This window comes from Amphiura filiformis, chromosome 8 (genome assembly GCF_039555335.1).
Source record: "Amphiura filiformis chromosome 8, Afil_fr2py, whole genome shotgun sequence".
In the NCBI taxonomy this organism is placed as follows: domain Eukaryota; kingdom Metazoa; phylum Echinodermata; class Ophiuroidea; order Amphilepidida; family Amphiuridae; genus Amphiura; species Amphiura filiformis.
This window is the reverse complement of record NC_092635.1, coordinates 53,315,280-53,338,117: the sequence shown is the minus strand read 5'-3', so window position 1 is coordinate 53,338,117 and position 22,838 is coordinate 53,315,280. Positions and strand designations below refer to the sequence as shown.

General features: G+C 35.9%; 1 protein-coding gene across 1 annotated transcript in view; it reads right to left on the bottom strand.

Moving 5' to 3' along the window:
• Positions 1-4,458: 4,458 nt before the first annotated feature.
• LOC140158307 (protein FAM219A-like) overlaps positions 4,459-22,838 on the bottom strand; it is a 280,263-nt gene continuing 261,883 nt past the window's right edge. Inside the window, exon 5 of the mRNA XM_072181410.1 lies at positions 4,459-4,804. Within this exon, the coding sequence (XP_072037511.1) occupies positions 4,655-4,804 (150 nt within the window). The 3' untranslated portion in view covers positions 4,459-4,654. The remainder of the gene's footprint in view (positions 4,805-22,838) is intronic.

Below are 22,838 nucleotides of genomic sequence, written 5' to 3'. Positions count from 1 at the left end.
TTGGGGACAAGTAAGATATGTATATTATAGGGGCAAGGACTACAACTACTGCACTGGAAATTTTGATTCACCACAAACAACAGTTGTGGAGTTACAGTCAAAAATGAGGGAAAACCAATATTTGATCAATAAATCAATAAACTACTTGCTTTGAGTTGCTGTATTTTCAGTACAGTAGTTGTAGTCCTTGCCCCTATAATATACATATCTTACTTGTCACCAATGTGCTATAATTTTTGAAAAAAATGCAAAAATAGGCACAAAATTGGGCAGGGGTGTAGTACCCCTTAAAGTAACTGAACACAGTTGTAGGATTTCCCACCTTATAGGAACATTTTAGGAGAGGAAGAGAATTCTCACCTAAGGCAAGCCCAAGGCGAGGCTCTAACCCTCGCCGATCGTATTCTCCCGGCCAACAGCGCAAAGCCTTAAAACCACTCATCACCCTGTGTTGGAAATTAAGGTCATGTCTTCCATAGGTGGATGTATTACAACCGAAACAGCCCATTATCCATGTCTCAGCTAGATCGACTCTCATACGTTTTGAACATGACTATACAAAACTATGACGGTAATACTTGAAAAATGAATTAATACTCAAATGTAACCAAATCAATACTGCATAAACACAAATTTCCATTTCTGAACAGAGAAACAACCTCCTAGTACCTGTATAATCACATTTCACAACTTGTTGTTTATCATGATCAAATTTCTCGGCATGATGGGTACCTCCAAATTCTACACCTAAGACCCTGGGCATTGAAGACTAATCAATGGGCTATTCCAGTTGAAATCCATACACCCTCTATGAAATACATGCTCTTCATCTTCCACAGAAGGAGTGTGAATTTCATATGGAGTTACCTAAATATTGGACTCCATTTGAAATTTACATTCCCTGTATGGGAGATTAAGGTCCTGTCTTCCATGGGGTGTACAGATTTTAAATGGAAAAGCCAGATGCTTTACCTTAACAAAAGAGAAAAATTTGTATGTAAATTATATTACCTACCATGACAAAAGGGCATAACTGATAGTTCCATTTATATCACTCATACATAAATTCTAGACAGTTCATTGGTTGATTACCATTTATCATTTTTACTATCAGCCTCTCCGTGTGATAGTCTTTACCATCATAGTGCCTGCCGTAGTGCGCCTGCGCCAAGCCGTGCGCTGACTCTTAGACTCGCCGATTTAGTTATGGGGTGGATCCTAAAATGTGAAGTATATCACGGCAAAACATGGTGTTACGTTGATGAAAAAATGTATTTCCTATAGTATTTTAGTAGAATTTATGTACGAGTGATATAAAACAAATATTAACTGTCTTAAATTCATGTAATGGTCAAAATATAATCACTCGGTGAAAGATGTATTGTTCCATTCCACTCGCCGTTCCAGCTCGTAGAATGGAACAATCCATCTTTCACCTCGTGATTATATTTCGACCATCACATTCATAGACGGTTAATATTTGTATACTAGATGGTGTTATTACCTATAGGTAGGTCCATGAGCTTAGTACCTACACATTATAAAACCCTTCAGTTATGACCTACAAACCTGAAAACACTGCCTCAAAAATACTGTATTTCTAGATACTTCTATGGATGTAAAAGTTCTCCCAAATAATTTTAAATTAATTAAAATGAGAAAGCTTCAGCTACAAAAATGTAATATACATAAAAGCTGCCTTGTGTTAACTTATCAACATTTTATGGATCATTTTTATTTCATTTTAGTGTTTTTTTTCCTTCTTTTTAATGATCACAAGTTTGTAATATTATATTCATGCTAATTAGTGTCACTCCTTAATTAGCCACTACAAATGATCTCATTGCATAAAGTAATAACCACAGACTACTAACAGAATAACCACAAACAGTCCCCCTGCTTGGTATACTGTGAATTCTCGCATATTCATGAGAGTCGATCGTTTGATCTTGCGTGTCAACAATCATGCCAGTATTGCGTGCCTCGCGTATACGCAATAGAGCGTTACCATAAAAATATGCAGTATGTGCGTAGCAGTTTCGTCAGTCGCACTTCATGGAACGATCGGCCCTCATTATCGGGTGATGTTGAGACTTTTGACTGATTATGATTAGTCTGGTAGTCTATGGTAATAACAATATTGATACAAAATTTACACAAGGCAGCCATTTTGATATATAGCATTTGTATAACATGTTAGTTACGCCGTTATGTCTTAGACAGGCAGTATTGACTAAGCCCAGGGTAGCTATCTCATTTGAATGTTACCGCCAGGAATAAGTAATAACTCTTGAAGCAAAAACGATTACACTATTCGCCTCAAACTGTGTCCCAATAAGTATATAGAGCTGACACAACGAGAAAATGATTCTTATAAGGAGAGATATTTGAACTATGTTACTATTATCTACGGTTTTGAAGATCCTATTTTGTCATGTGTCAAATTTACAAGTTTATTCAAATGTGGTGCAATCAAGCAAAAGTTGTTGTTTGTCAGGAATCTATGTTTTTTTGAGGAATTTATTTTGAATTATGGTTAAAAGGGTGTGAAATTTCCTTGGTTAATGGCATGTATGCATGTCCCCCCCCCTCCCCCACATACAATGCACATTGCAGGAATGCATCATAATTTTTCAATTTTTTCTTTTTCAGAATTGTACATTTTCATAACCATACTTGGAATCAGCATGAAAAATGCATTAAAATGAGTACAAGCAAGCCCAATATTGGTTCAGTGTCTCTTGAGATAGCTCTTGATATTTTGAGAAAACATCTCCAAAACTTAACCTTCTTATGTCCAAGCCTAGAAGTAGCACACAGATCATTAATAGTTTACAGTGTTTACAGAGCCATATCTGAGATGTACAAATAGTTCATACACATTTTTTGAATGAATTGCGAGTTGAAGTTGAAACAATTTCATTTGAGTTGTTAAAGTTACAATAATATTAAAAACCATTTGTTTTGAATACAAATCCCAATAGCAATATAGCGAATCAGTGGTGTAGCGAAAAGAGGGCCAGAGTAGATTTTGATCCCCCAACATGAAAAGCACCACCCAAAAAAATGAAAATTTAAAAAGCTTCCTTGTCCAATTCAGTGCACCAGTAACCTTAACATGTGGTACATATCCCTTTCCTTCTTAATAAGAAATCAATTGAATGTACACAACATGCCATTTTAGATGTGTCCATAATTCCATCATTCCATGTGTCTGATGCATACTGTAACCTCCCTGTGGACGTGTTGTCCTGGTTGAGTAGTGGCAATGCAGGCATACTGTCTTCATTCAATTACCCATCCGATTATAATAGTACCCCTCTCCACCACACCCCTCTAGATATTCCAATATTTCTGTGATAAATGGACCCCTATCAGCTCTACCACTTTACTACTTTGGAATCAGTCATATCGGACTACTCCAGTTGAAATCCATACAGCCTCTGTGGTATATATATTTCAAATGGAGTCATCCATTCAGGTAATTCCATTTGAAATTCATACACCCTGTGCGGGAGATTAAGGTTATGTCTTCCATACACGGTGTATGGATTTCAACTGGAATAGCACTATCAGTCATATTAGTTTCATGATCTCATGAAAGAAGATTCTGTGTCACTAACCGTGTCTTCATCACTACATCACCTGTATAGAGTCCACAGCTACATACAGAGCAGATGCCCCTCCCCACTCCCTTTCCCCTCCCACCCCCTTTCCCACTCCCCCTCACAGTTGTACATATATACACAATATATATTTTGTCTATTAATAACATTTCTTGTAACATAATGAAAGATAGAGTTGTAGTATATACATGCTGTAAACGTAGAAATTTTCACACTTTGTAATTTGTTATGCTTCAAAGGTTTAAAAATGTCCCCTTAATATTAATTTTTGCTGAATAGGTTTTCATATGAACCTAAAATGTTACATAAGTTTGTGTGATATCAATATCACACAATATAGCTTTGGAAGTGTGCCATCAGCATAAAAATTACGATCGCACAAAAATTTCAACATTCACAGTACACTGCCAAAACTTATGTGTTAAAATAACCATCATAACTGAACTGTTCATACAAGACCGCATCAATTGGTGTTATTTTTAACACTTTTGGTGCTATTCTTATACCTTTAGGTGTTGTATTTACAATGTGTAGTCATCCAGTAATACCATAATTGGTAGAACTAAGATTGGCACAGCCTCCTGGTAACACTACATGTGTTACTCCAAACACATAATAGTGTTAGATTTAATGCATATGCATTATTGTAACATTAAATATGTTATTTTAATAACACATCATTCTAAACACCATGTGTTACTTGTAACACCTGTTATTTTCAACACCCATGTGTTGTTTTCAACACCCGTGTTATTTCTAACACCCATGTCTTATTTTAACACCAATGTGTTGTTTTCAACACCCATGTGTTATTTCTAACACCCATGTCTTATTTTAACACCAATGTGTTGTTTTCAACACCCCTGTGTTATTTCTAACACCATGTCTTATTTTAACACCAATGTGTTGTTTTCAACACCCCTGTGTTATTTCTAACACCCATGTGTTATTTATAACACCAATATGCTATTTTTAACACTCAATGTGTTATTTTAACACCCAAGTTTTAGCAGTGTTAACTAAGAGCCTCATTGAATGACACAGTTGGTCTGTGCTTGGCAACACACACAGCGTTCATTCATTGGTCTCGGTGGTATAAGATCTAATTCTTCATCGTCTGGTACCTCGTCCAGTCGGTAGCCATCTTTGAGTAGCTGCTGCCGAAGGTCTTGTGTTGTCTGTAGTTGAAAAAGAAACAAATAGAGAAAGAAGAAACAATTTTTAATATAAATTGATTTATAGAAGGTCTTTCAGCATTTAAAATGTGACAGTCCATTGACCTTTTTGGTAAATCCCATTGCGGCGATACCAGAGATGTTGTCATTTGATGTCACGCCGACTTGGAATGCGTAGAAACAATGTTCGCTAAACGATGTGCGCATATCGGCGTGACGTCAAATGACGACATCTCGGGTATACTCGCAAAGGCTTATGGGATTTACAGAAAAGGTCAATTACCTACACTGCTACAATGGGCTATTCTAGTTGAGATCCATACACCCCCTATGGAAGACATAACCTTAATCTCCCACACAGGGGGAGTGAATTTCAGATGGAGTCACCCATTCAGGTAACCCCATTTGAAATTCACACTCCCTGTGTGGGAGATTGAGGTCAGTTCTTCCATAGGGGGTGTATGGATTTCAACTAGAATTACCTGATACAAAACAACAGCTATCTTCAGAAGAAAGCAAATAATAGTATAATTACAATGGCATCTAAAGATTATGTCTTTTATAGGGGGTGTATGGATTTCAACTGGAATAGCCCATTTTTAAATCACTTAAAAGTCTTCTATAGAGGGTGTATCATGGATTTCAACTGGCATGGGCTATTCCAGTTGAAATCCACACTACCCCTGTGGAAGATTTTTTAAATATCTTCCACTGGGGGAGTATGTTTTCAAATGTAATTGGTCAGAATTAATCATTTTGAAACACATACTCCCCCTGTATTATGGCTTTACCTATATATTCCGCAACTGGAGTGAGTATTTCAAATGGAAGTTGCGCAATCGTTTCTATTCTATTTGAAACTTATACTCCCTCTGTGCAAGACTTAAGCTAAATCTTTCACAGGGGTAGTGTGGATTTTATATGTAATAGCCCAATAGTCCAATGCTTGTCAAATGTATTGAAAGTTTATTTTTCCTCGACAATGTTCTTGACAAATGCATAAATTTGTTTGTCTGCATCACAAAATATGAAAACAGCAGACCATATCTGAATGAAAAGTTGATTTTGTGGTAGTGATCTTTCCTTAGAGGAGTACTACACCCTGGCCATTTTATGCATATTTTGCATTTTTTCTCAAAATTATAGCACATTGGTGACAAGTAAGATATGTATATTATAGGGGCAAGGACTACAACTACTGTACTGAAAATTCATCAAATCAAAGCAAGTAGTTATTGATGTATTGATCAAATATTGGTTTTTCCTCATTTTTGACTGTAACTCCACAACTGTTGTCTGTGCTGAAATAAGATTTCCAGTGCAGTAGTTGTAGTTCTTGCTCATATAATATACATATCTTACTTGTCACCAATGCGCTATAATTTTTGAGAAAAATGCAAAAATAGGCACAAATTTGGCCAGGGGTGTAGTACCCCCTTAATGACTATCCAGCCAAATGCCAAGTAAGATTAAAATCTTAACACGCATCTTTTTAACACTCTAATAGCATAGTTGCTAATAACTGGAGGAGGCATTACACATGAATAACCTTAGATATTAAACATGATTAGATCACAGATATTAGACAATATTACTTATACATCAAGAAATATCTATCACTACATAAAGTGATACCAATTGAACAGTGCGATACTTCTTAAAGTCATAATGTACGATCTTTTTTCAGAATTTACCTTTATTTTTTTCAAAACCGATTTTTTGGCATATTTGTAATACTTACACATGTTCTAACTTAAATCTATGAGCAAACTGTCAAATTCGTCCTATTTGTAGTAAAGCGGGACGATTTTCTGTTGGTCCGACATAAAGTCATAATTTTAGATTATGACTTTATGTCGGCCACGATCAAAACCGTAGTCTCCTACAAAACTAGCTTGTTACGCCCCTCCACATGTGGAGGGAGCGTAACCAAACTGGCCGCGTAGGAGACTAACTCTGAGGCCGCACTCGCTGTCCTAATCACAATAGTGCGAGATGTTTCGAGTGATAAATGTGAAGTTTATGATGTTGTTTCTTTGCAAATTCCCAATGTTTTTCTCTTTCCAAATGTATTGGGAACTTTCATAATGATTGCATATTATCATTTTAGAAGAAAAAAAGAAAAATCTAAAAATTTAAAAAGATCGTACATTAAGGCTTTAAATTGGTATTATTATTATTGTTGTTGTTGTTGTTGTTATTATTATTATTTTGTATGACTGTTTATAATGTAGCAACTGCTTGCGTGATATGTTAAGATATTGATATGAAGCTGTGATATATCTTCAGCAAACTTTCAAAATTGAATTTTCAATTTTAGGTGTGTAGTTTTTGACATGATAAAAAACACTAACCGGCGAACACTTTTCTATCATATTGAAGGTCAAATGATTTATTTTTCTATAAAAAATTATGAAACTTTAGGGCAAAAATGTACAACAATTTCTTTCATTAACAGGTCCTATATGTGCTACTCGCAATATTGCCAGTTGGGAAAAACCACGCAAGTCACAATAATATCAATAGGATGATGGCGGCCATCTTGGATATATGCGTGTAAGGGAAAACATACAAATACTTTATACACATTTCAAATAATAATTACTACATAAACAGTTTTGAAATTCACCCAAAACTTATGGGTGAATTATTTAAGATTGTTCTCATGCCATAATGGCATCTTGGATGTGCACCAGGCCCAAAGCCAGATTTTTTAAATGGGGGTGTGGATTTTCCAAATGCAGACCTTTTCAAGAGAAAATCTTCATTCTAGCCAAAAGCAGACCTTTATCCACTCTGCAATTGATTTTTGGATTCTATTTTGTAACAAATTTCACAGAAAATTCACGATTTGGGGTATCATATTTATACAATTTTTTGACATTTTTGGCCCAATTTTGCTCTTTTTTACAGACAAAGCAGAAGACCTATTGCAGATTTATGGGGTGGAGTGCGTCACCACCACTGCACTGCCCTAGCTACAGGCCGTGCAGCAAGAGAAATCCCCAAAGTGGGCCGTGCATAGGAATGACAATTATGCTCATACACCAAATTTCATTATCACTGCACCAAATTACATAAAAGTGAGCACTGTTTGGCGCATACCTCACAGAAACTGTAACAATATAATTGACAATGATGGACAGGTGCGTGTAGGTGCTACGTGCAAAGACAAAATATATTTGCACCGATTCCGACAATTTTCCATTTAACCTTTACAGTGTTAAAGATTTACTTTTTCAAATTGAATCATTGTATAATAGAAAAAGGTGGGTTGAAGACTTGGGGTGGGTGTATAATAAACAGTGCAAATGTCAGTAAAATATTGCTTAATTCATTTGTGTGTGTGTTGTGTTGAGTGCCTGTTTCTAGCAGGGGATATTCAGGAACATGCCTCAAAGAATCTAAAAGTGGACACATATTTATACCAGTTTTTCCTAGAAAATTGGACCCATAAAACACAATTTTTTGGTCAATTAACAACTGGGCTCCAGTTAGGTAAAATTAGGATATAATTTTACAAATATGTTGAAAATGATGCATTTTTATACCACAATTGAACCAGGGACCCCGAATATGAGACCACATATTGGTGGAATGTCCCTCTTTGGTCATTGTACTGAGTACCCGTTTTAAGCGGTTTCTCTAGAACTGAGTCATGTTTAGAACTGTTCAAGTTATTATATTCCACATTTGCCAATTTGAACGAGTCATTCTGACAACTATGATATCTTCTTTGGAACAATCTGAATAGGTTGTGGCATCCTGCACACACACAAAAATACAAAATTCAAAGAATTTTCAACAAGTCATAAATATATAAAACATTGGTAATACTGGTTTCTTTTTCTTACTGTTTCAAAAACGTCTGTTGCATTCACTTGTTTGGATATTACGGAAAACTGTATCACATATACCTAGGGTCTCCCTTCCTTCAATGAATAAAATATCAACTATTGCCACACCATAATCCTCTGAACAGGTGCTGTGCAAGACCTGGTTACAGATTGACAGAGTCAATTGACAGAGTCAAAATAATTTGGTCTATATTGTACAAAAAAGTTGCATACATAGCTACCACAAAATTGTGAATGTTCAGTTCATTCAATATAAACCAAAATATGAATTGCATTGATTGCAAATACCTCTCAGAATCACCATCAAATTAGATCTACATGATATGCTGTTCCATTTGGATAACTTCCATTTTAAATATAATTGGAAGACATAGGTAAAGCCATATACAGTGGCGTGCACGTGGCCGCCCAAACCCGGGGCTGAAGAAAATCAATTTTGCCGCCCTTCCTCAAAAGCCCGAAAAGGTTGACCCAATTTTTTTCTCGGTCGTTTGAAAAAGTGAAGAGCAAAAAAAAAAAAAAAAAAAAAAAAAAAAGCGGTTTCAGGCGCTAAGCGCCCTAAAAGCAACACATTTTCAATTTTTTTAATGCTTTATCAAATTTTTCCGCCCTTTTTATTTACTAATTCTTTTTTGCCGCCCTTCGTTTTTGCCGCCCTAATTTTGCCGCCTTCTTCTTCCGCCGCCCTTCATTTTCGCCGCCCTTGCTTTTACTCCGAGGCTAGGCGCTAAAGCCCCCAAAATACGCGCATGATGATATAAAGGGGAGTATGGGTTTCAAAATATTTAACCTTAGCCGATTTCATTTGAAAAACATACTCCCTCTGTGAAAGATGTTTCTTAAATCTTCAACAGCAATATGATGAATTTTAAATGGAATCTATACAGGACTGCTAAGTGTTGACAAGAATTCTCAGTCTTTGTGCAGCCCAATGTGTAAAGCATCCAAAAATGTATCAAAACATCCATATTAGGTACGGTAATTTAATGAATCCAGAGAAATCACCCCCGGGAAATCACCCCCTGGGAAATCACCCAAATGTTTAGTATTAGAAGTCCAATGATAAAGTATCCATTGCAGAAACACTTGCACATTTTAGAGACAAACTATCTTTACAATGTACTAAAATCAAGAAAAAAAATCGTTGTTACTTATAGAAAACTGCTAGCTACTGATGCACTTTGCAAAAGTAGCCCATTGCAAGTTAACCCACAGCACAGACAGAATGGTTTTCTCAGCCATGTCAATCGATCTTAAATAGCCCCATTGCATGACTAAAATCATGACATCAGCATCACTATTGCTGGATAAAAAGTTGCCTAAGTCAACATCAATGTGGGCAAGATTAAACATTAATGATCATCTTATCCAGCGTAATTGATGGATCAGTCTTCATGCTGGTGTTGACTAATTGAAGTGTTAGAGGCAGGTACAATGAGCACTGACCATATCAAGTCCATAAATGATCGATGTAATGCTCTGAACGTAGCAGGTTGGTGTCAGATGACCGGCCTCGTTTACGAGAGATGACCATGTTAAACCCATTCTTTATGATAGTCTTTGCAATAAACCCCTGTGAATCACATGTAGACAAATCCATTAGAGAATACACACTCTGCTGCAACCGATGAATCATTTTTTAAAACATATATCATCTTGATTTTTTATAAGACAATAAAAGAAAATTTTACTGTATGTCTTGGGCAATAGTGATCAGCATTTGTCTGTAAAATGTGCGGGGGTGTGTGGTTTTGACGTATGATCACTTTTTTCTTCAATACAGAACAACAGCTATCTTCAGAAGAAAGCTAATAATAAAATAAATAGAATGCTATCTACCTGTCCATGTCAAACTGATGAACATCAATTTTAATAGCGGATAGATGGCATGGGACCTATTTGAACCATATATCATAACAGTCTGTGCTCTGGCTATATTCGTGTTTTAATGAGTGTTTATTAATTTGTATATTTAAAAGAAACTACAACAGCTGTCTTAAGAAGATAGCAAAACAGCATAAATTATAACTACCCGACCACATAAACAAGACAGCAATATATTTAATCATCCATTCGCCTCAATACCCCAGCCTGTGTTGTGTTACAGTACACAGCTGCTAAAATCATTACAGTGGTGCAAAGAAATATCAAAACTATCTTCTGAAGATAGCAAGTAATGATGTGAATAGAATCATCTACCTACTCATATCAAACTAAACATAGAACTGGACAGTGTCATTTTTGATGACCTATGTCCAATTTGACCCATTACACCAGCAGTCTCTGTTGCTATATGCTATTTTTAAACAAGTAATATTAAGGGATCTAGAATGAGCGTTTATTGCGTTTCGACAGTATTTTTTGAGGGACATGAGAGCACCTCAGACCTGTCAATTGCATTCTGAATACTGAAGCATGTCTTTCTGATATCAAATAATTTTCATTTTTGAAAATCACAATATAATACAAATTTTATGACAAATTATAAAATTTAATATTTTTCAAATTTTTATATATAACAGTCCTCAAGTAAATTATATAAATCTAATGATATATTCTTAAAGTGTATGTAGCTGGGAGGAAAAGCCGACGGTCAATTGAAAATTTTGACCTTTCATATTGAAGATATGGATTTTTTCCCAAAAGACCTATTTTTTTTGGTGTTTTTTTTTGAAACAAAATCCATATCTTCAATACGAAAGGTCAAAATTTTCAATTGATCGTCATCTTTTTATCCCACCTACATACACTTTAAGTATAAATCATAAGATTTGTAAAGTTTACTTCGAGTACTGTTAAATATCAAAAATATCAATTTTTAATGATTTGCCATAAAATGTGTATTATATTGCGAATTTCAAAACATCAAAATTATTTCATATCAGAAGGACATTCTTCGTATTCAGAATGCAATTCGATATGTCTGATGTGCTGTAATGTCCCAAAATAAATACTGTTCAAATATTCATACCCCAGCCCTTAAAAAACTCGACCTAAATATTAAAAACACCTGTCTTTAGAAGACAGCAAACAATATGCATGAGAACTACCTAGTCATAGAAATGGGACAGTGACTGCTTCAATCACCTCTCTGCCCGTTACACTTGAAGCCTGCATTACATTACTGAGTTGTGATCTATACAGTCCTTTAATGAAGAAAAACAAAGCTATCTACAGAAGACAGCACACAAACTATATATGTGTGTGAGAAGTTGAAGACCTTCTGATTGTAACACTCTGGTTGGTTTTTTCCAAGACCCACACATCAGAATGCTGGTGTTTTTAACACCTTGGGCTTCCAGTTCTTGGGCACCAGGATCTTCCAGTTCCTTTGGCATGTCTTTAAGACCTCTTGTCCACAAAATCCTACCTTTTTCATTATAAAGAAGTAATTTGCAATTATTGGAAATTTTAGATTTTTCACCTCTACAATATCAGATCGAGCTGCTTCTCTGTTCCAAAAACTACATTTAATTAACATGTTTAATTCATAAACTTGTCCAAAAATAGTTACTACTGAGATCTTAAAAGATCTCATTTCTTTCTTAAGTCAACATTGGCACTCCACCCTTACCAACATTACAGTTGAATGCCTCCTCCATGACAGATTTATTCAGATGTATTCACTTCCTAAGCTTTAGGTGGATCGACCAACACTTTCATCAGTAGATTTGTCAAAGCCTTTAATCATCACTGTAGACAATTTTCAAGGTCAGTACGAATGTCTTACCAAAATATTATGGGCAACCTGCAATTTTCAGAGAGATACACAGTATGGACCACAATGTCCTCATCTCAAAGGCATAGTTCAATAACCTCAATTAAACAATCATAGTGAAACATTTGACCTCAAGTTGCAGAGTATGCATTTTTGTACCCAAATTTTCAAAGGTCATTCAATGAATGTACAAATATATTGGGGTTAAAGACGTGCCCCAATAGATGAGAATGTTGTGGATCCTAGTGACAACTATACTGAGACAGAGTTAAAACTGTAACCGTTTTTTTCCCAGGAAATATTTCATGATTGCCTGTAGGCATTCATTTAAATGCAATCTGGTAATCCCCATAGTGCCACTGATTCACCACATAGTGATTACTATTTATGTGCTAAAGAGATTCCATAAGGACTGATGTTTCACTTTGTATGGTAATACAGTTGTGACCCATTCCCACAAAAACCCAGAACATGCTGGCAGACCTAACTAATTTTAAAAGATACATAAAAATCTTGTAAAATATCTTAAATTGAGTGTTTAGATGTGATACCCGTATTACTTATCAAAACATACAAATATAGAAGTAAAGAACTACATATATCGTAAAGATTTGCCTAATGGTGCATATGGGCTCCCTTGATATAACTGGAATTTTAGGCAAAACTAAGAGCATCTCCCATAAAAATTTCACCAGCAAATAAGGTCCTACCATTACCTACCTATCCTCTTTGGGCCCTGTGACCCACAAGGCTGCAAAATAGCACAAAAACAGCAAAAAAGGCACTGTCTTGATAAAATCATGAAAAATTAACCCAGCAAAAAATTCCCACTATACTGTAATGATTCCTTTTCCGCTTGTTACTTACAAGATATAATTTTGGAAATTTATATATTTGATGGCACAGGCTAATGTTTGGTGTCAATCATAACAGGATGTGTCAGCAATACCTTATGCGAATCACGTTTAGGATTAAATATAAATTACATGACGCTTGGGACGAAAATAAAATCAAATACTACCCAAGTTCAAGCATATACCTGCTTCTATCCCCATGACAGTATCAAGCCCAAATTACGCTGCAAGCTACCACGTTGCACAGATTTATGTAATCTGTTAAGCTTACTGGAAGAGTGTCTTCTGCTTCTAAAACCTTAGGTTGGCAATAAACTGTAAGCTTCACACCACTACTGGTGTTAAGTGTTTGAAGACATTCACATGGTTCAAAAGGCAGGCAGTGGCGGTGCCAGGAATTTTTTTTTGGGGGGCATTGAGGGAAAAGTGAATTTCAGGGGGGGCATAATCACCAAATTTTTGGTTTTTACTGGGGGCAACAGGGGGGCATTAAGTTTCCACTTCTTCAAATCATGATTCATTTAATCTAGTCAACCAAAACTTCACTTTTTGGCTGGATGGTATCTCTGACATTGCAACCAAAACTTTTGTCTTCAGCTAGGTGGATGACCTAGGGTCATCCAAGGTCAATGGGTGAGGAAGGTTATCGATTAACCAATCCCAATCATGTGACCGATTAACTCTAACGCCCCCTCTTGTTGAGGAATGGGTGTTTGACCTGTATCCACATTCTCTGATATAGGGTCATAAAGAAACATCCTTGCCGATTGACCTCAGACGACACTAGGTCATCCACCCAGCTGAAGACCAAAGGTTTTGGTTGCAACGTCCGTGCTTCCATCTAGCCAAAAAGTGCTTGACCAGATTAAATAAGCCACAATTTAAATTTTCTTCCAAATAATTGAATATGAGCAATAAAATACACACGTAACATGATTTAAAATTGCTTCAGAATTTTCATTATGCAATCAAATACTGGCAATGTTATGTAAGCTAGCCTTGGTAATTCTAGATTGCATACTTCTACACACACCAAGCCAGGCTCCAAGCAAAGAGAGACCCAAGCCAAATCATGACGGGTTTATATGCTCTAAGTCCATAGCCCAAGAGATAAAATTGAATGTTTGAAAAAGGCAAGTGACCTGAGATACGTGTTTGATTTAAGATTAGGTATTGTCTTCCCTTTCCTTCCTTCCAATCTCTTGAGATGTGGATCTGACGCATACCAATCTCCCGAATACAAAGTTCTAAAACTCCCTACATTATGTATGTATAATAGAATGACCTTGTCTATCGGGTATCAAAAGTCAAACTCAACACCAGAGGGTGAATTTTCAAGCCTTTCCTGACAAGTACAGGTATAAATGGAACAATGTCAGGAAATTGAGGCTACAGGTATTTTTGTTTCAAGTCAGAATGGACGAATTACAAGCTAGAGCAAAACTGAATTTGTGTATTTTTATTTTTCAAGGGTTTTGACTTGTAACTTGCCAACATGTTATCCTGTTTTAGTAAAAAAAATGTTTGTTATTCATTTCATGTATAAATTTCTCAGAAAAACAGTAAAATGAAGACAAACCATCCAAGTATAGACTGCAGTAAGTGACTATTACTTATTATATTTTGTATTTGCTTCAAGTGTATATACATAATGTCTTCAAACATGAAGAAAGTTAAGCCTGAGATTTGCCCAGTTTTAGGATTTCCCTGCATATTTCTACTTCGGCCGACTGCAATAAGTCACACCACAAAGCGCATAGAGAGAGTCTGTATATACAAAATGTCTTCAAACTTGAACAAAATTAAGCAAGAGATTTGCGAGGTTTTAGTATTTCCCTGTAAATTTCTACATCAGCTAACAGCATTAAGTCACACCAGAGAGCGCATAGAGAGAGGCGTTACTCCTGAAAGGTGAGAAATGTACTAAGGTCATTGAACTGCTGCTAGATGAAATTGTGTACGGGTGAAAACTTGCAACAAAACCATTTCCTGCATTCAGTGGGATCAGTGTTAGATAGACAGTGTTACATCTTGAATTTGAGGATCATTGAAAGCATTTCCCGGAATGCAGTTGGATTTTCCATGCTGTAATTTGGCTCTATGCAAATATAATAAAGTCAAGATCGGTTATACTGTGGCTTGTCTAAAGTTGCGAGCTGTTTAGAGTGGTCCATCAGTGCATATGCAATTGCGTTGCCTGTGTACGGACAAATCGTTCTTTTACATGTGTGTATAATACACATGTGGGATTAGTTTTTAAGTTTTATGTAAGAAGACCACCTTTTAATCAATTTGTGGACAAAATTAACATATAATAATATTTCCAAATCAAACTTAAAAAGAAAAGATATAAAGTCTGATTCAGACTCCACATCATGCCGCGATATCACGGGCGTGACGAAATCTGAGCCAGGTTTTTACAAGCTCAGTAGTGAAAATTTTCATCGAGTGGTGCAAATTTTGTCGGCGATGAGAGCTGAACCTTGAACTTTGTTCAACTTCAGCTGCGATATTGTGGCCATGCATGCTTGTGACTGGCTGTTGGAAAATCAACAGGAAAATCAAGGTCGGCAGAGTAACCATAAAAGAAAATGCAGACTTTTACATCACGGTCGGGATATCGCGCCACTAATTGCAGTACATTTTAATTTCATTGCACAATGCTGCAATGTTTTAAAGACATTGCATCGCACTGAGATGTGCAGTCTGAATCAAACGTTACCCAGGGCCTTGTGTTCTGGCAAATTTGCAGTGTACCGCTGTTTTGATATGACCAATTTTGTGTGAAATATATGCACAGGCGGCCATTTTTCATGTTAATTTCCAAAAAATGTTGCATTCTGGGAAGGTATTCACTTACATTAAGATGTTGACTACATTGACTAGTCACTATGGACCACAATGGCCTCATCCCAATTTGACCTAAGTTGCAGAGTATGAGTTTTTGTACCCAAATTTTCAAAAGTCATTCAATAAATGTGCAAATGAATTGGGGTAAATAACTGTGCACTGATAGATGAGCATGTTGTGGATCCTAGTGAGTGATGTTGTTTACTACTTGTGTTACAATGTTTGGGACAGGCATTTGGTAGTTCTATGAATAAATGAAAAGCATAAATAAATTTCTTTGAGCATTTTAAATCTTTGCTTCTGACGCTTTCATTCTGCCTTAGCTACAGAAATTAAAACTGTAGCTTTAAGGGAAGGGTATGAATTTTGGACAGTATTTATTGTGGGACATTAGAGCACATCAGACATATCAAATTGCATTCTGAATAATGAAGAATGTCCTTCTGATATCAAATAATTTTGATTTTTGAAATTGCAAGGTAATACACATTTTATGGCAAATCATTAAAAATTGATATTTTTGATATTTAACAGTACTCGAAGTAAACTTCATAAATCTGATGATTTATATTTGAAGTGTATGTAGGTGGAATGAAAATCCAACGATCAATTGAAAATTTTGACCTTTTGTATTGAAGATATGGATTTATTTTCCCAAAACAAAAAAAAAAATAGGTCTTTTGGGGAAAAAATCCATATCTTCAATATGAAAGGTCAAAATTTTCAATTGATCGTCGGCTTTTCTCCCAGCTACATACACTTTAAGAATATATCATTAAATTTATAAAAATTTACTTCGAGGACTCAAAAATGTGAAAAATATCAAATTTTATTAATTTGTCATAAAATTTGTATTATATCGTAAATTTCATAAAACGAAAATTATTTGATATCAGAAAGACATTCTTCGTATTCAGAATGCAATTCGATATGTCTGATATGCTCTCATGTCCCACAAAAAATACTGTTGAAACGCTCAAAACGCTCATTCCGGTTCCCTTAAGGTGGGTCGGAAGGAGCATGACCAAGTGGTGTTTTTGAATTATATATGAGACAAGTATACCAGACACACTAGAGGAGTGGTTTGGGTTCCATAAGAGATCCCAAGGCTTGATAAGGGTGTCATTTCCTCCTTCTCAGGAAGGTGAAAATTATTTTGGTTCATATATGTGACATGATCAAGGGGAATGGGTCACATGTCTGCAATTTTCAATTAGAATTTTTTCAGGCAGTTTACAAATGCTACATTTTGATGCAAACCCTATCAAAATTGGACATCTGGTTACCGAGTTATGAGCAATTTATCAATGGCTGAAAACAATATAAAACAAAAGAATTTGAACACTGTTTTTGCCAATATTTTTTAAACAATATTAGCGACAATTATTCCCTTTGATCATGTCACATAGTGGCTTCTTCTTGATTCATATGATTACAAGAAACAAGACCAATACACTCTGGGTTGCATTTGTTGTACTAATTTTCAATGACCAAAGACAAGGTTACGGTTTCATTATATGTCAAATTTAAGGATTCTATACTAACCACCCACACTGGACTCATTCTATATTAAAAGGGCATTTCGTGATCCACAGCATCATCCCCCACTTTTCTCAAAAAATGTTGAGATTTTTATATCACTGGAAACCTCTGGCTACATAATGTTTAGGTACAAAAAATTTCTTGCAGATTAATTTGTTTAGTAAAGATATTGTGAAATTTGAATTTCATTCTGGTATACCAGAACGAAATTACAACACATTGTCTATGGAGCAGTGTAATACACATAATCATGCATAACTCGCAAACGCAAAATCGGAATCAACTGAAATTTTGGGAATAAGCTTTTTTTCGTGAAAAAAAAAAAAAAAATGCCATAAAAAGAGGATGCTAGGATCACAAAATACTCCTTTAAGTAATGTCTGCTTGAATTTGTTTGATAGTAATGTCTGTTTGTACAGTGTAGGTGCAATAGCCAACATGAATGTAAGCAGACATGTTGTGGTTTATTTATACCAATTGCTTTTATTTCATTTGGGACTATAACCTTCTTTGTATGAATTTTGCATGCATGCCGTCAACACAGCCAAAATAAATTGAAACATCAACAACAAAAAACCCAAGAGTTATATGGCACTTAAAGGCGAGCTTTACAAACCCTACAATGAGGGTTGTTCATTGCAAACAAGTGAGAAAATCTTTTCTTGTCTCTGATAAGACAATATTTGAACCGGCTCACTTCCACAGATTGCAATGCCCTCAATCTGTGTGTTTCTACTGATGGGGACAGGTTGATGTGTGATGCGGTTTGGAGTGTTACCGATTAACCTGTTCAGTAGAAACAGATCAGTTTGGAGAGATGCGGTGTGGCCATGGCAACCACCTCATGTGGTAGATCATGCAGCGTGATGTAGTCCCGGATGTAGTGATATGGTGTGGCCATGGCAACCACCTCATGAGGTAGATCATGCAGCGTGATGGTTGGTTGATGTACTGGAAGTAAAGCAAATTGTTGAGGTAACCAACTGGTTACCAAAGAGTTTTCAGTACTTCTGGTACACACAGTGGTGGTGCCAGGATTTTGTCGGGGAGGGGGGATGGGTTGGCAAAGTGAAATGTTGGAGGGGCCGCAAAAATTGACACACCACAATCATTATTGGGCTATTTCATTTATACTCCACATTCCCCTGTGGAAGATTTTAGAAATATCTTCAACAGGGGGAGTATGAATTAGAAATGGAATAAGCACATTAACCAACTCTTAATTGAAACTCACCCTCCCTCTGTGAAAGACTGAGTTTGAATCATTCTCAAAAGGTGTATGAAATTTAGATTGAGCTGTGGAATATGTTCATTCCATTTGAAATTCATACTCCTTCTGTTGAAGATATTTACAAAATCTTCCACAGGGGAGAGTGAATTATAAATGGAAATTATGGAATTTTTTAGCTTCGGTTGGAATATGCTGATTGCTAGTGAATCAGAATATTGATAATGCTAGTTAACAATGTGGAGTTCCCTGTATAAACATGCATATGTCTGTTTAGATTCCACTAAACCAGTTTGTTGGATTGGATCCTACATATTCCAAAAGACAATAACTCCAGTTTATGTTACCCTGAAATGTTGTTTGTGTATGCTATCATTGAAATTAAAATAACTACAACTCTTAAACCTCCGATGGCATGCAGACAGAGCCAATACATGTATTGCCTCTACAAATCTGTGCGGAGCCTACAATCAATATTTCCTTGTTTTATCTGGGCTATCTGTTTAAATTCAAAAGCTACACAATAATAATTGTATTGTTAGCAGCGAATTCAAACAACATCAGTAGTAGCACATCTCTGGTAGTATGCAAGAGAAAATCTTAATCGGAGCGGATATTGGATCAACCCGAAACATCGGTAAAATATCGGATGGGTAAAAAATATTGGCAATTGAATTTTTTTTTTTTTAAGATTTTAAATTTTAAGAAATGCAAACAAAAGTTATTTTTATAAATCTTTTATAGATTATGAAGTGAACATAAATTATAAGTTTGCCCATTTTGGATTTTAAGTGCAATTTTTTGATTATTTTTTACTATTTTTTTTGTTAAATCAACCACAAATGATCCTAGCAAGTGGCTCGTCAGGGACTTGCCAAATTTGCAGAGAAAAAATTAGTTAAAAAAGATTTAAATATCCGATCGGATTGGATTATCGGCTGATATTGGAAAAAATATCGGATATCAGATTGGTGGAAAAAAGTCATTTTGGTTCAGATCCAGAAATGTCAGCAAAATTTGTGGTTGAAATCTCAAAGAAGATGCGGTTTGTGATGAGACTAAATTATTAATATCAAATGAACACCTTATTGCAAAGCATGTGTCAGTCAAATGAACATAAAAAAGATTTACACACCCAAAGCTTTTCAGCATATAGAACTTTCTTAAACTCCTGTATAGTGTTTATAATGGGCTTTCCAGTTGAAATCCACACTACCTCTGTGGAAGATTTTGGAAATATCTTCCACAGGGAGAGTATGTTTTTCAAATGTAATTGTTCAGAGTTAATAATTTTTAAACCCATACTCCACCTGTATTAGTATTATGGTTGTACCTATATCTTACACAACTGGAGTGAGTATTTAAAATGGAAGTTACCCAATTGTCTATTCTATTTGAAACTTATACTCCCTCTGTGGAAGACTTTAGCTAAATCTTCCACAGGGGTAGTGTGGATTTTAAATGGAATAGCTCAATAGCAATATCTGTGATAAGCATTAACTAAATATTGTCATCAAATACTGTAATGAACTAAAAAATATAATGATCAAATTCAATTTCATCAACAACAAAAATAGAGCAAAAAGAGCTGAATTATCCAGATGATTTTTTGTCATATAGTGAGATTGATTCCGCTCATTGTCATCTAATTATTATCATTATCATTTTCAGGATATATTTAGTCATGACAAACAAAATATTGTTGTGCTCATCATGGTGCCATGAAATGCACGTATGAGTTGTGAGTAAAATATAAAGGCTGCAAGATGTGGCAAGATTGCGTGTCAGTGTGCAAAGTATCACACCTAACGTCAAAGCAAATGCCATTCATCTGATGACTCGGCCAGACAAACTGGCGACTACCTTGGTATTTACAATACATCGCACACACATGTACAACATTCACTGTCCAATCATGTTATGATTTCTGTTTCTCTCTCCGTTGCATTTTTAATGAATACTTTTGCTTATTTTGGATGCTTTCGTATGCAATTTTGGTACCGTAATGGGAAAATTAACAGTTTGCATGGCGTTTTATTACATACTGTTTTGAATGATTTTTCAAAAGCTTGCGATGCCAATTGAATTTTTGTATTTTGCTTTGGAAGCACTCTATTTAAGGCCAGTTGGAGGGAAGCATGACCCAGTAGTGTTTGCACACAAAGATTGTGAGGAATAAGGCTGACAGGCTGAGAGGTATGATATGGGTTCTATAAAGGAGACCACAGGGCTTGATATTAAGGGTACAATTTCCAACCCATATGCATGAATTTTCTCAGAGGGGGAGAATGCCCAAAACTTTTGCTTTGACATATTATTGGCATTAACTAAGTCAAAAACCACAACACCTACAGAAATATGAAAGTGATTTATTGGCTTTCTTGACTCATTTTCAATCAACTCTGGTCATCCCACTCACTATTAAATGCTCCTATCCTAATTAGTACCCTCATTCACTAAGATCTGAATCAAAACAAATTAAATCATAAGGAAATACATGTAGGCTACAGATTGACATTTCAGTGATTTTGATCTGTTTAAAAAATAAAATAAATGTAGATATTTATATAGCGCTTTATGCCGTACACAGCCTCAAAGCGCTTTACATTTATTCCGCCGTCATTAGAATATGGCGTGATTGGGGCTCGAGCAAACTGGCATATGAAAATATTAAGAGAGAAAAAATCAGGACTCAGCGGGGATTGAATCAAAACAAATTGCTTGCATCGTCTATTTCCGATCCTCGCATATATTAATTTGTGTTTCGCATTGTCTTACGCCCTGCTAGGGTGAAGCATATAGGCCGCCTCCTTCTTTGTCATTAGAATATGTCGGAACCACGTTTGCAGCCTACAAGTGGCGCAGGGTTCATCAGTACAACGACTGTGACTACCCATAACAGCTTCCCATTGCACCTGGGTGGGGTGAGGCAAGCGAGGCAAAGCGCCTTGCCCAAGGGCGCAACACGGTGGTGGGACAGGGAATCAAACCCACGCACATCGAGCAAACTCTCAGATTATGAGTCCAAGGCCGTAACCACTGCGCCACCGTGCCCTCACGGTGGCTTTTACACCCACTATCGTATTCAACCTAATTAACACTCCCCCCATAAGCCTGGGCTATTTATTAAGCACCCTCTATGGATTTTTGAAGTGAAATGCATCCACACATATAATTACTACTAAATTCCATCAACTGTCTAAATAAAACTACCATCCAAACCTTCCTGCTGAGGATTGAAATGATTTTCACTTCATATGCACCTTATTTTATAATTTTATATGTGTAAATTCTGAATTTTCCGACTTGCTTTTCTTCATTTTAATATAAGAATACCTCGAAAGTGATGGGCTGTTAAGTACCCAGATGCTATGTAGATCAAACATGGTAGATATATTCTCTCTTCCTTTGATCTCTCCCCCTCTCTCAGTGACTTTCACCCCTCTCTTTATGACTTGTCAAAGTCTCTTAGTGTGTGCCTGTCTGACCGTCTCTCTCTCCCTCCCCTCTCTCTCCTTTCATGCACATATGGATTGTATTATTATTATCATTATATATAATCTTTGAGGTGAATGCCCCCTGACTGATTTAAAGAAACTGACATGAAGTCATACCTGTCTGTCTGTCAGTAAACTCTAATTGCACTGTTTAAGTTTGATATGAGTCAATCAGTCAGAGTGCGCATTTGCGATTCAGTCATGCTCAGAACAGTTCATGTTGAGTGCATCTCAATGTACTAGTATTAGCTTCCTTTTACTTTTTTTAATTTTAATGTCTTAATGTCCAATTTAATGTCTTAATGACCCTTTTTACCAATTATATAAAATAAGTGATGATTAGAGAATAAAAGTATTGTTTTGAGACCCAGACATGTCTCTATCACCTGATAACACAGGAGATAGAATTATTTTAAGTGGAAACAACAAGATGGCACACCAAGTTGTTATATCCACTGACAGAGACACAAGTGGGTCTCAAAACAATACCT